General features: G+C 40.4%; 1 protein-coding gene across 3 annotated transcripts in view; it reads right to left on the bottom strand.

The window, feature by feature from the left end:
- Nucleotides 1-1,163: 1,163 nt before the first annotated feature.
- Nucleotides 1,164-16,063, bottom strand: part of LOC119743102 (lysophospholipid acyltransferase 5-like) — a 36,226-nt gene continuing 21,326 nt past the window's right edge. For all 3 annotated transcript variants that reach the window (XM_038219454.1, XM_038219455.1, XM_038219456.1), the window contains 7 exons: nt 15,343-15,633; nt 14,076-14,162; nt 11,732-11,898; nt 9,102-9,249; nt 7,536-7,694; nt 4,722-4,843; nt 1,164-3,425 (listed from right to left, as the gene is read on the bottom strand). In XM_038219454.1, coding sequence (XP_038075382.1) covers nt 3,392-3,425; nt 4,722-4,843; nt 7,536-7,694; nt 9,102-9,249; nt 11,732-11,898; nt 14,076-14,162; nt 15,343-15,633 — 1,008 coding nt within the window. In that variant the 3' untranslated portion in view covers nt 1,164-3,391. The remainder of the gene's footprint in view (nt 3,426-4,721; nt 4,844-7,535; nt 7,695-9,101; nt 9,250-11,731; nt 11,899-14,075; nt 14,163-15,342; nt 15,634-16,063) is intronic.

Below are 16,063 nucleotides of genomic sequence, written 5' to 3' on the forward strand. Positions count from 1 at the left end.
CTCATGGAAAGTGGGACACAGACACACTACATTAATGAGCTGTTCCCACTTTCAATGGACCGATCCAGTAAGCACCGCCCCATGGTGTTCTGACCAATCACAGCCGTGATTTATGTCCGACGTGCGTGCACTAAAGTCCGACATGCGTGCACGTGCGTATGATGCGCGCGGAAGGAAAATGCAGCGTGGCATTGGAGAGGAGCACATGTTAATTTGCCCACGTGCGCACTGGGCGGAGCTTACTGGATCGGTCCAACAGCTATTGTGTTTGGTTAAGATTTTTTGTTTCCTTTTTCCGGTTTTACCGGAAGTGTTAATTTTAGACTCTTATTAACATATCTCATGCATTGTAAATCTGATGGGGCTGATATCATATATTAGTTGGGAAGCAACATCCGAAAGATATATATTGCATTATTTTCACTGTGCAGTTTATTGTTCTAATGCTATGACGTCATGAATATTTAATGAGGCAATTTTGTGGCTACCATATCTCAATAATACGATACGGTATGATTCCTGTGCAATTATTAAAGGTTATAATTTCAATTTTAAGGGTGATAACATTTTGGAAAAATCATCAAATCATTTTCTGCTGTGCAATAGACGATCAAAAACATTTTGGGAACAGCTCTGTGGTTGTTCAGTTACAACCACAATCTATAGTTATTCCGTGTTCCACTCGCGCTCGTGGGATAACTAATACAGGGTGAGTAAAAAAAAAACGAAACCCAAATGTCGGGACAATTGTTTTTATAGTGAAGTTCTGCAAGTAGCACTTTCAAAATCTAGGATATGAAAGCCCAATTCATAAGCTTTATTTTAGTACAAGAATCATTCAAATCACTCGTGTACTTTTCAAGTTACGGAATTTTAAACACAACCACCGTTTTACCATTCTGTCCACGGATCGCAAGAAGGTAAGTGTTCTCTCAGCAAAACGAAAACAAATCACATAAGGATGTGTGTGTTTTGCTGAAAGAACACACACCTTTTTTTGTGATCCGTGGACAGAACTTTAAAACGGTGGTTGTGTTTAAAATTCAGTAACTTGAAAAGTACATAAGTGATTTGAATGATTCTTATACTAAAAGAAAGCTCATGAGCAGGGCTTGCATATCCTAGATTTTGAAAGTGCGACATGCATATAACTTCACTAAAACAGTAGTCCCGACATTTGGGGTTCGCTTTTTTTTTACTCACCCTGTACAACACAGGGACTTCCTGTTCTACAACTATCAGCTCATTTAACGATCTAATCAGCCACAATATACACCTCATATAAAACCTGAGAACCAATTTATAGAACCAATATAATTAATCATTTTAAAAACACTTCCCGACAAAACATACAATAACGCCAAATCCATATTTTTATGAATTCTACAAATTTACATGGTGTTCACAGCAAGCTTTTTGCAATATTAGTATATAACTTTTGTATCTTATTTCGATATTATCATAATTTACAAACACAGACCATTTCTCTAGTTTCATATAATCTCAGAGGAATGTTTCTTTTTTTAAACTTTGACCCATACCTTAGAAGAACAGTACTTTATAGCAATGAATTGCAATTATTCGACACATAGAAGCACCTTTTTTTATTACAGAGCACCCAAGTTCTCATGTTCCAAGTGTCGTTATAGAAATTTTCTAAAAAAAAAATTAGCGTATTAAACTTTTCGTACATATAACTACTTCAATATTTGACAGCTGGCATTTTAAAACAAACTCTTTTTGACAGTACATGTAATAAAAACAATGATGTAACGTAGAAAACCAGTACGGGTGACAAAATCTAAAAAGAAAATATGATCAGACAACAAAATTTCTCACGATATGTTTTAAGGGAATGAACATGTGTTTGGCCAGTTCTAAACACGTTCCTTTAAAACCAGCTAGGGGCCTGGTCACAGATAATGACGCTCGCCTTAGGCTCGTACTTTGTACTTTTTAAAAATGGCCAAGCACATATTTATTCTTATTCATAAATACCTGTTCAGTCAAAAAATCAAAAATTGACAAAATTCCAACGATTTTTTTTCAACAAGTTTACTTTCTGTTTTGTGAAACAGCCCTCTGGCTGTGTCTATATGGTATGTACTGCGCGCGCGTAGCCCTAAAAATTTTATATGGAAATTAGCTGGCGTGCAACGCATACTCATTATCAGCGGTTTAAAACCACCCACGTGATGGGCTCTTGACCAAAAGGAATGGTAGGCTGTCTCAGGTATTTATGAATAGCATACACATAAACATGGTATGATATTATCGAGGTACGGATGCGTACTTGGTGAATAGCAAAACTATTGGCTGTCACGTGATGGTGAATGGACCAGTAAGAATGAATATGGATGAGGTATAGTATTAATCAATTTACAAGTGCAGTCACCACAGCAAGTTTGTTGGGCAGAGATAATTCAATATATTCTACCAGCGACTAAGGTCGGCTTTTCGACACGAAATAGGAGCGAATCACAAGACGTGCTGCCACCAACGTTTATTCCCAAAAAGGTCTATTTTTGGCTTGTGGGTCGTCATCTGTAACTACGCGACAGCCCCATGGAAACTTCTCAGGAAACATCACTTTTGAGGTATGTGAAGAGCATTCTGCTGCTTCACGTGCGAAAACCATGGCCAAAAATAACTGTAAACTGATGCTCAATTTTGCCATGTAACGAATCGCTATGTAACCGAGTCTTCGGCGACATCTTACGTTCCGAGTCACACATTGTCAACTTTTCCCCACAATGCAGAGCGATTTTCTCTGGGTTTGAGCCCTCTAGCGACAGTTTAGCGGTATTGTGAATCGCCTCTATTCAGCTAAACTAGAACTCTCCAAAGATTGGCAGACAGGGGCAAGTTCGCGCAAGAACTATTGTTGACCAATGGTTAGCCATAGTTCGACTAATGTTTGCCCGAACTGTCTAGTCGACGATGGTTGACTACGCTAGTCGACTATTGGAACCAGCCTACCGTGGCTGGTCGCGCAACGATTTATAGCTGGTTATCAATAGCAATTTCCATAGCATTGTGCAGAGGCGACCAACTATCATCAAAAATGGCGGAAAACGAAACTGTAAGCATTAAATTTCATTTTCATGGCACACTTTTTCCATGTTAGTTTACGATTATGTCACTTTTGTCATAATACTGGTGATTATGTAAGATGTCCGAAACAATACACAATCACTATTATTGTGTAAATAAAGAGGAAACAAGGGTTGAATAATTGTGCGACCGCGACCGCCATTTTCTGACGGTCGTTGACATGACAATTGTTCGACTAGAGTCGTTGGCACTTCAACTTCAGTGCGCATGCGTTAGGTACGTCACGAACTAACCACTAGTTCACCACTGGACCTTGCTCGAACTTGCCCTAGGGCTTCTACTTTGTCTTGGCAGTCTCGGACTCTTGACTCCTGCAAACACAAGGAAAATGAGAGTTAGCCTTTTCAGTATGTTTTTACTCCACAATCTTAAGGGTAATTTTCAAAGGGTGTGGGTTCGAATCCAGCAAGTGTGAAAGTGGTCCCAGTTTCTATGAGCAGAACAGTTGCTTCTCTTTAAGAACCTTCGCTGGAGCCAGCCCCTTTAATTACACAAATCTGACTGTAGCGTGGTATGCTTTCTTACCACTATGTAATTTGAGCCACCCAGCCCTCAAACCCAGTCCATTCACCCCTGGTATCCTTCAGACCCCAAACAACCATGACAACCACATACTTGCCCCGTGATTGCCCTGTGACGGTTAAAACTCTTCCATTTTGGTCAGCAGGGGTGATCCAGGCAATCCCCATGTGAACAGTGCAAGCCTATGTAAATGTTCACAAATACAGTGGGTTTTCCCGCCTATTTATATTCACCCCACTAGGGCCATGAAAGTGACACCCCCTCTGGTGGATGTACCATGCTCCAAACTAGGATCTAGTGATAGATGACCTCTGGCATGTCTATCACATGGCTGGTACAATAAAACATAGAAATATGGGATGACGTCATTCCACGCTGGCTCCAGGCGTGCGTGCATTAAACTTTATTATGAACATTGTATGCACAGGAAATGGTCGTGTACCCAAGCCCCCACCTAGTCTATGTAATAGACTGTTGCGAAAGCCCTCGCATTGTGACCTCTAGGTTTTGACCAATCAGCGGGCGCTTTCGATATCGGGTCTTCAGTCATTCACCCATTGCGTGTCATAGAAATGGATAAAAAACCTGTGTCACACGCTCTGTATCATGTTACGTAAAATGCGCCCGGTTGTTGTATTACAAAACGCTGCATTCGAATTGACCAATCAAACCATTAGTCCTGATTTGGGAATGAAATGACGTCACGATTTAGTAAAGGCGACTCCGATTGGCTGGTGCGCGGCTTGCATATATCTGCATGTCTAGACATATCAGACGTTATACAGGAGACTTAGCTTCGTGGATAACGGGTGATACTTGGACTAGCCCCCATCTATGGCATAATGAAACTGCTAAAATGGAGCAAATTTTACTAGCCTATATGGTACACACAATAAGGGGGGCTGTTTGCTTTGAGTAAATACCAAAGACTTTACCCAAATCAAACAGCGCCCCCCTATTGTGTCTGCCATATCTCAAATAGGCTAATAGTCTAGACATGGCAAATCATCTGTAAATTTCCCCCCCCCCCCCCTTCTCTCAAAGTAAATCTCATCCACAAAATGAACTCCACAAATGACACTTACATAGATGCTGCCTCTCTCTTGCTTCTTTCCATTTTCTTGAGTGCTGGATCGATGGCAAACTGGAAGACGAGTATAAACACGACGTAAAACCAGAGGGGGGCGTAGTGCATGGCTGAATACACCTACACAGAATGAAAGGAACAATTCCATGAAAAGTGGAGAAATAACGGATTCACAATAGAATGTGCCATCAAGAGTCTACTTGGGGAGCTTTTTTTTTTACAGTACATTATAGGCAAAAAGTTGACATCCAAAAGGCCAAATGTACAATGTGCTTTGTGCCTAGGCAGCCAACACACAGGGAGAAAAATGGCACATCTCCACTACATAATCAAGCACACACAGTTGTGTTTTACATAACTCTCGAGGACAAGGCATTGTTTTCCCTTCATCCCTATAATATAACACAATATTCACAATAGAATGTGCCATCAAGAGTCTACTTGGGGAGCTTTTTTTCTACGGTACAAAAAATTGACATCCAAAAGGCCAAACGTACAATGTGTGCTTTGTGCCCTAAAAACCCAAAACACAGAAAAAATGACACATCTTCACTACACAATAAAGCACACACAGTCGTGTTTTGCATAACTCTCGAGGACAAGGCATTGTTTTTCCCTTTGTCCCTATAATATAACACAATATTCACAATAGAAAGTGCCATCAAGAGTCTACTTGGGGAGCTTTTTTTCTACGGTACAAAAAGTTGACATCCAAAAGGCCAAATGTACAATATGTGCTTTGTGCCTAGGCAGCCAAAACATGGGGAGAAAAATGGCACATCTTCACTACACAATCAAGCACACACAGTTGTGTTTTGCATAACTCTCGAGGACAAGGCATTGTCTTTCCCTTTGTCCCTATAATATAACATAATATTCACAATAGAATGTGCCATCAAGAGTCTATTTGGGTAGCTTTTTTTCTACGGTACAAAACTCTCGAGGACAAGGCATTGTCTTTCCCTTTGTCCCTATAATATAACACAATATTCACAATAGAATGTGCCATCAAGAGTCTATTTGGGTAGCTTTTTTTCTACGGTACAAAAAGTTGACGTCCAAAAGGCCAAATGTACAATATGTGCTTTGTGCCTGGGCAGCCAAAACACAGGGAGAAAAATGGCACATCTTCACTACACAATCAAGCACACACAGTTGTGTTTTGCATAACTCTCGAGGACAAGGCATTGTCTTTCCCTTTGTCCCTATAATATAACACTCTCCCAAAGACTAAGCACACAAACGCACAATCGAGGACCGTTTTCAACAAAAGATGAACTCTCGAGGACAACACAGAACCTGTTGGGAAAGATTGCCATATACGAAGTTCACTCAACACCCTGTGTACAAACCCTATGAGATTGGACTGAAAAATTCTAAGTGTTTTCTAAGAAAATGCTTGTATTTTCTCACTGCTCAAATTGACTTTGATGACATGAAATTGCTATCTGGGGGCTTGTTAGTCAATACAGAGGAAAATTAGTGAACTTCGTAAATGGAAATCTTTCCACCTGTTGTCCTTTTGTCTGTCTGTCCTCGGGGTGTATGTAATTCACGTTTAACCTTGCAATCTTTGTGTGGACATGAAAACAAAACAGGTCCACACGACGCAGGTTGTGTGAACCTTCTGTGGACTAGGCCAGGCCCACACCAGTTTTCCCCATCTCTGGAAAACAGGTTTAAAGGCATTTTGGGGTTAGGTTTATCCATCGCAAAATGAAAAGGAACACTTAAGGAAATCATGATAAATAAATTGGGTTGAAAAAGTGTTCACAGTGCGAGTAAAGTTTTTCTCCAGGTTTTTCTGAACTACACGAAGACAAAGGAATGTCCACACTAGGTGTGTAAGGTAGGCCTGGATGTGTGTCTGTGTGTTTTTACAAGAGGGTACTTGTGGGTACTCGCAAAGAGGAAACAATGGTACCCAATACGTCGTTCTGTGTCTGATGGTACCCAACTAGGGAAAGTCTGTGTGAGTGTGTTCCGGAGTTGATCACCTGAGTAGCGGGTGATTGCTCGCGGAGAAAGTGGCGGTTCGTCTCACAAAGGGGCATGTCATGGGTTGGAAACACGCGACACCCACTTCGAGGCAGCAGGTGGTCTGGCCTCGTAATAAAATTCAGGGTGGATCAAAAAAGAAAGAAACCGAGATATTAGTGCTAATTGGAACAGAAATAGGGCACACGTGAATCAAAGGGAGATATCCTCTGTTAGGGTTGAATCTCCTCTTTAAAATAACACCCTGGTCATGTCATTACATTCACGGTTGACTGAGCAATGACCAATTTTATGAAAGGGTCTATTTAAAACATTGCGCCACTTTTCAATTGTGGTTTTTGTGGTGTCATTTGTCACAGAGTGAAAGGCTATGGTTGCCAATTAAGGCGGGTGGAAAAAAAACAGAGATTTCACCATGAAAAGTTGTGCAAGTCTCTAAATAGACCCTTTCATAACATTGGTCACTGCTCAGTCAACCGTGAATGTAAAGACATGATCAGGGTGTCATTTTAAAGAGGAGATTCAACCCTAACAGAGGATATCTCCCTTTGATTCACACGTGCCCTACTTCTCTTCCAATTAGCAATAATATCTTGGTTTCCTTTTTTTTTATCCACCCTGTATAAGTAATTTACTTTATATATCTGAGAAAGTGATTGGTTGCTGGTGAACAGGACTTCCAGACGTAAGTTCACCTGAAAAAAAAACAATTTGCACCCCTTTAAATTTTTGCTTTGTCCCACTGTACTGCAAAATAGCAATTTCCTGGTGACTGGTCATATATACAAAAACTCCCAATATTTTAATGACTTACTATGCGTGTTCTCCTCCATCGCAGCAGCACAAAGGGAATCAGTGCGTAGCTGAAGGTGAAGACATTCCACACCTTGAAGACTACGAGCAGGCAGATCTTGACCGGGGGTATCTCGGCAATCCGGGCCAAGGGTGGGTAGCGTTTGTTGATATCAACTACCTGAATTTGGAGGGGAAAAAACCCAAAAAGAAATCAGCTTAATCTTGAAAAACGGACTGAAGAAATTCAGGAACCGATTACCACGCAAAGTGAGCAGACATTTCTTGGTGGTTTTGAATCGGCAACTTGCATTAGGTATGGCTCATGTTTACTGTGACATTTGAAATCAAGGCATTCTAGAGTATTCTGATACTGTTTCAAACAACATTTGCTTTTGCTGTAATTTTCAGAAATGGATAGATTTGGGAGTTAGTATTTTGTAGCTATTTGTTGCACTGACCTGTTTAAAGTTTTGTGTTCATAAATGCTGGAAAACCAAGCAAAAAAAATGCTGTTCTTGTAGTCTGGTTCCCCGAGTCTACTTCAGACGAAACTGAACGATTTATGGTCGTCTGGGGAACTGACAGAGCAGTGAACCAGACATTAAGCTGGCTTGCAGCCATTTATGTATGTGTAACAGGTTGTAAAAGAAAAAACAAGGACCACCTAAATTTGGTAAACTGGGGGCAGTACTGGAGAAAAAAATCAGTTTCATCCAACAATGGTCTGCCATCGTTGGAATTGATACAAAGAGTCCACTTTTCATGAAAATGACAGCACACCAGGTGTCATTCTTTCACAGCATGCTTGAGACTATTATTCACCTACAGTCAATAAGGTATTTCATACTAATTTGGTCTTATTTCATACTAATTTGGTCTAATGATGGTCTTGTTATGTATTTGTGATGGACTTGTGACAGACTTGTGAAGACTTGTGAGCAGTGGTGGCACTACGAAGGGGGGGGGGGGGGGGTCCCCACCCCGTTTTCTCCCAACACTTAATCAACAAATAGATTATGTTTATTTTCTTCGCTGCTAAGATTCATAACATGTAGACACATTTTGGACCAATGAAAGCATTATAAACATTGGTACTTCAGACAAAACCCGCCACACATGCATTGATACAGCTGTAGATAGTGTGCAGCCAACGTCTTTGTACATTTGTTATACATCTGTGATACACCATTCTGCACTTTGATACATTTCTCATTCATAAAAATGACTACACCTCCAAGTTGCTCGAGTAACTTATTTCCAGACAATTGCCAATGGACATGTGCACATACACAGGCTTTAGTATTTAAAGTGTGCATCGGCACGATGATGTGGGTCATTTTATTTTGACCGCCCTCAAAAAATATTTCCTTGTCCCCCAAGTGCCCCACCCCCCCCCCCCAAAAAAAATAGTCTGATGTTGTGATGGACTTGTGATAGACTTGTAAGACTTGTGATTGACTTGACTTGACACTGCATAGAAACAAAACATTTCAAAGATGGACTGAAATGAATAAGGGAAACTTATTTCATTTAGTCCAGAATGTGTGCCAGTACATTTTCTTTTATTTTTAAAATGATGCCACACCTTAGCTTCAATGAAGAAAACAAGGAACTCCTGGGCGAAACCCATGTAGTAGCCGATGTACAGACCGTGCCAGACTGCCAGGAAGAACAGCGAGGCTGACTGGGAGACGAGACGATTGTTCAGGAACTTGAGTCTCTTGTAGATGTACCTGTTGGGGTAATCTGTATACTTACTATTGGGACAATTCAAAAGTGCCCCCTAGTCTCCCTCAAAAAAGTCAATTCCATTTCCTAGGTATGCAATGATGTTTTTAACTTGTAATGTTAAAGGGAATATACAACATTTGCAAACATCAAAAAATAAAACTACCAAATCATTTTGAAATACCTTGCTGGACTGTTAGTGAAAAGTTAGTGTAAAGCATCCTGTAAAATCATGGCACCTGGTATACTGTCATTTTCAAGAAAAGTGCTATCTTGGTATCAATTTCCAACGCTGATCGGCCGATCAGCTTTGGAAACAACTGGCTTTTTTCAAATACTGGCCCCAATTGACCATCGCACTTGTTTGCAATCGATTACACACCTATGAACGGGTACGAGCCAGCTAGACTGCATGGTTCCCTGACCTTACAATTCCCCAATGTATGTAAACTGCTCTGTTTCTTCTTATATGGAGTCAGGGAACCAGACTACAGGAAAATGATTGTTTTTCTTGGTTTTTATAGCATTTTCGAACCCAAAACCTCAAAAAAGTCAGTGTAACTATATTTGCTATATATTTCCAACCCCCCAATTCCATCCATTTCTGAAAATTACAGCAAAAGCAAATGATGTATATTCCCTTTAAAGAGGTTGTGGAATGCTCGAAGACATTTCCGTCATTTTTTTGGGATATGTAGCCTAAGGTGTGATGAAATAAAAACGACTATTGTTTCTCTCATGAAATGAGTACAAAGGGTACTTTTGAGAGCTATTTTTCAGGTCCTGTTTCTACCCGAACGTGCAATTTGTGTAAAAGTCGTCGTTGCGGGCAGCAATAAAAACACAGTAAATCGTGACGTAATAAACAGGACTCGTTTATGCTACTCTGCATCGGGAGTCCTGTTTATTACGTCACGATTTACTGTGTTTTGTTTGCTGCCCGCAACGACGACTTTTACACCAATTGCACGTTCGGGTCGAAACAGGCATGACAGGACTTGAAAAACAGCTCTCAAAAGTACCTTTTGTACTCATTTTATGACAGAAACAATAGTCTTTTTTATTTCATCACACCTTAGGCTACATATACCCAAAGAATGACGGAAATGTCTTCGAGCATTCCACAACCTCTTTAACTTGTTATGTTAAGGAAGGTGAACCAAACAGATAGAGAGCTCTTGATTTGGTCCGCATTCTTCGTCATATTCAGACTATTTTGGAGAGATCAGGAACCAGATTTGTTCGTCTTTTTTTGGTACCTTGGCGCACTGATTCTCAAATGTTTACGGATATACCGGTACAAAGCCCCTTCACAGTAGTGTTGTGCATCGGGTCGGGTTGTCCAGGCCAAACCGACCAGAAGCATTATAGATACGAACCGAATCCGAACCGAAACCGATCTGAACTCCCGGAAACCAACCCGACAAAATTTCAAAGAAACCGACCCGAACCGACCCCCAAAAAAACCTAAATATCTAGCCTGGGCAACTGTGTCCGCTTTTTGTGCCTGAGCTTACCTGAACTTTTTATAGAATGAACCTATATATCACAAGATAATTGTTGCATTAAATTCTGGCGAGAAACCTCAAAGACTTTTATCAAAGTGGGGTGCTGTGGTCCAATGGTTACGGTGTTCGGCTCGTGTGCCGTGGTACATGGGTTCGAATCCTGAACGTGGGAACATGGTGCTTGCGCTCTTGAGCAAGGCACTTTACCATTACTGCTTCGTCCTTTGGATGGGACGTAAAGCCGTAGGTCCCGTGTGTTGTGTAATGCTTGTTAAAGAACCCAGTGACACTTATCGCTATTAAGAGAAGAGGTTTGCCCCGGTGTTTCTGGCAGTGGCTGCAATATGCGCCACAGCACCTTGTATATACCCTTATAAGGAGCTACATAATGGGTCTCATATTTCTCATGTACTTCATTTACCTGTCTCTAATAATAGACATAATTTCCAGCGCCTTGAGTACTAATTGTTGGTAGATACGTACACTATATAAGACTCCGGTATTAGGCCCCCCAAAAAAATAATCGGTCTCTGGTCAGACCGAAGTTCCGGAATTGATGCGGCGACGCGTTTTTTTTTTTTTTGGTGGCTTTTTTTTTTTTTTTTTCAAGCTTCAATTGTACAGACAAGGTGGGTACTATTTTGCTTTTTTGTGTCCTCATTATACATTGGTGTCCTCCATCATTTGCCTTGGTGCCCTTTATCATTTGCTTTGGTGCAATTTCCCCATTTCTTGGTGCTCCTTGGTACAAAAATTTGAGGAGGTGCGGCAATACAGGGTGCTGTTGTAGCTTCCGTGTTAATTTGAAGAAGAAAAAAAAGGTTGACGCGCATGATTAAAATCGATGTGCGCGCTGACCAGAGACCGAGTGGTTTTTTTTTTTGCCTTATTATTATTATTATTATTATCAATACATACTGAAAATTATGGTCCTATAACACTTTGAAGAACTGGAGTTCTCCATGTTTTCCACACCCACCTTGAGAGCCAAGTGTTAATAGTGATGTTATGTGACTGGACAAGATCCCTGCCATTCGTCGCCAGCTCAAACACCAGAGGCCTGAAGTTAACGCAGCCGTCCCACAATGCATTGCCATTCTCGTCTCGTCCATTGTAGGCCAACCCGCTCATGATGCAAACACCCTCCTGAGGATCAGCAAGGGAACGATACCCGACGATTAACCCTAACCGGGTAATCCTTACTTTTAGGACCCCGTTCCTATATAGGAAGGGAAAGACTCACCGAAACAGTTGGCTAAATGACACTCAAAATTGACATTCTGATACTTCTTGGCACATCTGAACAATTGGCAATGACACCTTCTTGAATATCAGCAAGTTTAATTTTGTGGAAAGAGGGCAGGGCTTTGATTTATGAGGGAAATTCAGGGGTAAAAGACGACGATGACAACCAGAAAACAGACTCAAAAACCAAGATGGCAAACGTGAAAGCTTGATGCAATGAAAGCTCGTTGCTGATTGGCTGATAAAAAATAAACATCTTATTTATTGTTTTTTGGCAGCCAATCAGCATCGGGCTTTCATTATGTAGGGCTTTCAGACTCAAAAACCAAGATGGCAAACGTGAAAGCTCAATGCAATGAAAGCTCGTTGCTGATTGGCTGATAAAAAATAAACATCTTATTTATCTTTTTGAGCAGCCAATCAGCATCGGGCTTTCATTATGTAGGGCTTTCACTGTGTTGTGAGAACTACAACATGCACGTCTGACTGCGAAAAAGGTAGGAAAGTCACATTTTCTTTGAAAGTGCTTTCAAAATTACAACTAACATGAGTTTATATGAAGAAAAAAGACTGCTTTAGCCTGCAAAAGTCACTTTGGTACTGGACAGACATCTGCAAAAGTCAGTTTTGAACAGAACTTGTAAAAAATAGAGGTGTCCTAAAAGTAAGGATTACCCCTAACCTTCCCAAATCCTCCGAAATCCTCTTCGGAAAATGGAGGATTTTGCAGGATTGAGGCTTCATGGCAAAAAGGTGTGGCTGATTTCGGAGTATGCACTTTGTCAAGGTCTTGGGCCGGACCTTTTGCCCAGCCACGCATAAATATAGGCGTGGATTATACTTGAAATCCTCTGCACTGCTCCAGGATGTCAATGGGCTGCCTTAACATATGTGATGCGATCAGGCTAAATGAGTCGTTTGTCGGGAATTTTCATTTGGAGATTTGGGCCAAAATAGGACCACTTCTTCACATCATTTCATCATTTTTCTTGGTGTTCCAACTTTCATAATTTTTGAATAACAGATGATTCCAGCACGCGGTTTTCACAGCAGTAATGCTGAGATTTTTTTTTTTCAAATCTGTAAAAAAAAAATGACCAGGGTCGACAAATGATTCATTTAGCTTGATCGCATCACATATTGACAGTGATTGCCGGAGGATTTTGCAGGATTGGGGCAGTTGGTCACCCCTCCAAGGACCACGTTCAAGAAATAACGGTGCATCTTGCAGGATTGAGGCTGTATGCAATTTTTACACGGAGGCAGTTGGAGGATTTTGCAGGATTGAGGTTACATCCTAGCAAAGATGCCTCTCCCTGTGTTATTTCCAATTGTTCAAACTTTTTTTTATTTAGCTTTCTTTAACATTATAAAATAATATCGACTCTTTGAGGAGTTATTGAAATTAATCAGATCTCCGAACATTTGTGACCTGTTCTGTCAAAAGCAGACGCTTCTGGGCAGAGGATGAAATTGAGATAGGGCCAAAAAACGCTGTGGTGGTGATTTTTTTTCGATTTTCTAATTTTTGCATATTTGTAATCCTGAACATGTCTAAAATTTACTATAAAAGTTTGAAACCCTAATTTGAACTCTAAATATGGTATTTTTGATGATTTGTTGAGGTATATCAGTTAAAGAAATTACTGTTTTGTGACGTTCGTGGCCATTTTCTCCGTTTTCTACTTTTCGACACAATGAACTTCAAAATAGCATAACTTTGCCCAGGAATTACAGGTTTCAAAAATTAAACCACCTATTAAAAGGGAAATGTACATATTTTAACAATATGCACAAATCTCATTTTGGACCATATGCCCAGAAAAGTCTGATTTTGACAGAACAGGTCACATTTAGTAATGACATAATACTTTACAGATTTCAAGTGGCCCGGAAATAATTCAATCGGATCTTTTTTTTGCAGTGGAAATGCAAAATCAATCCTCAAAAAAAAAATTTGTTAGTGGGTTGCACATGCCAACAATGGAACAGGTACTTTTTCAATCAAATAGAACACAAAAATTGAAAATGGGAGAAAAAATACTTATTTTCTTATTGTGACCAGATAATTTGCTTACCGCCAACAGAAAGATGACAGAGTACTTGAAGAGGACACATTTGCCCCATCCCATCACCACCAACACTTGGAACGGGAAAGACAAACTCTGCGAGAGCAAAACAATCAAATGATAAAATAAACTGGTTTCCCACGTTTACATGATAAAAAAAAAAAATTAGCATGAGGCGATAGCAAGAAAGTGTTTGGAATTGTGTTTACTTGCTGAACACATTTTTGTAGGCCAGGCAAATATCCCAGTACAGAGGCAATTAGGCTACATTTGTCCCGATGCCTAAAATTGAAAACTCGGTCCGATGGTCAACTTGACCTCTCTTGGAAAATGACTCATAACTCTGTCAAAAATTATCGGATTTGGACGTATAATGTTTCATTTTGAAGTGGAAAGGCGTATCTTTCAAACCATACCTATATTATTTATGTTGGTTAAATATTCTATGTCTGGCATTCCATTATATGTGACAGGCTCAACAAAAAAAAGGGTACTATGTCGCCAAAAAGTGAAATTGGGTTATATACATGGTTGGAAAGCCCACAACGTAAGCTTTCATTTTGTATATATAGCAGAGCTCCATAGCCCCTCCCGTTCTGGAGACATGACGTATTTGCATATTAATTACTTCCTTGGAGTTCGAATTACACAACTGAGAAAACAGGCTTGAAAATAGCTGGCTTTGTTGTAGAACAACAGAACGATGCATACAAAATGGTTGGTTTTTCCACTTTGTTCATCAAAATCAACATTTCTGTAAATGAAACCTGAAACTCTAGGTGTGTTACAAGAAGTCATTCATGACAAAAATGAAAATCATATTTTGACAAAATGTTCACCCTCTCAATGTTGAGCGGGCCATTACACAATAATGCACAGCACGGCTTAAAGAGGTTGTGGAATGCTCGAAGACATTTCCGTCATTTTTCGGGTATATAACTCCCGATGCAGAGTAGCATAAACGAGTCCTGTTTATTACGTCACGATTTACTGTGTTTTGTTTGCTGCCCGCAACGACGACTTTTACACAAATTGCACGTTCGGGTCGAAACAGGACCTGAAAAATAGCTCTCAAAAGTAACCTTTGTACTCATTTCATGACAGAAACAATAGTCGTTTTTATTTCATCACACCTTAGGCTACATATACCCAAAAAATGACGGAAATGTCTTCGAGCATTCCACAACCTCTTTAATACTTTTTTGTGGAGCCAGTCACATTTTGTTCGCATGTTCTTTATACAACACTGTTTATTTGTTTAGAATCTGCCACTTACTGCGAATTCGGAAGACATGATGTAGGCATTGGAAAAGATAGGAGACAATGACGTGTACAGCACAATGAACACGCAGCTCACGCCGAGTTTCTGGAATGCCGGCTTGATGCTATTGGGCGGCAGCCCCTGGTCGTTGTCCGTTAATTTGCCCGCCGTGAAATCCAGGTAGGTCCGGAGGGGGAATACGGGCGGGGAGAAACAGCCGCCAAGGAAGTATGCGTAGCTACTGAACTCCAGGAATGAGGGCGGGCTTTTCAGACGCAACTCCTTCTGTTCTTGACTCAGTTTCTCCTGCAAGAATTTGTTTAATGTAGTCCATGAATTGTACAAATCACAGTCAAATCACAAGTCAATCTCAAATCAACCACAGGTTAGGCCAAAAAAAAATAAATATTCGGTCTCTGGTCTGACCAAAGTTCCGGAATTGACGCGGCCACGCGGCTTTTTTTTTTTTTTTTGCTTTTTTTTTTTCTTCAAGCTTGGATTGTACAGACAAGCTAGGTACTATTTTGCTTTTTTGGTGTCCTCATGTACATTGTTGTCCTCAATAATTTGCCTTGGTGCTTTCGATCATTTGCCTTGGTGCAATTTCCCATTCCTTGGTGCTCTTTGGTAAAAAAAATTGAGGAGGTGCGGAAATAGAGGGCGCTGTTGGAGCTACCGCAGAACATTTCGGAAAAAAAAAAGATCGACGCGCATGATTAAAATCGACGCGCGCGCT

This window comes from Patiria miniata, unplaced genomic scaffold (assembly GCF_015706575.1).
Source record: "Patiria miniata isolate m_02_andy unplaced genomic scaffold, ASM1570657v1 HiC_scaffold_6, whole genome shotgun sequence".
NCBI lineage: Eukaryota > Metazoa > Echinodermata > Asteroidea > Valvatida > Asterinidae > Patiria > Patiria miniata.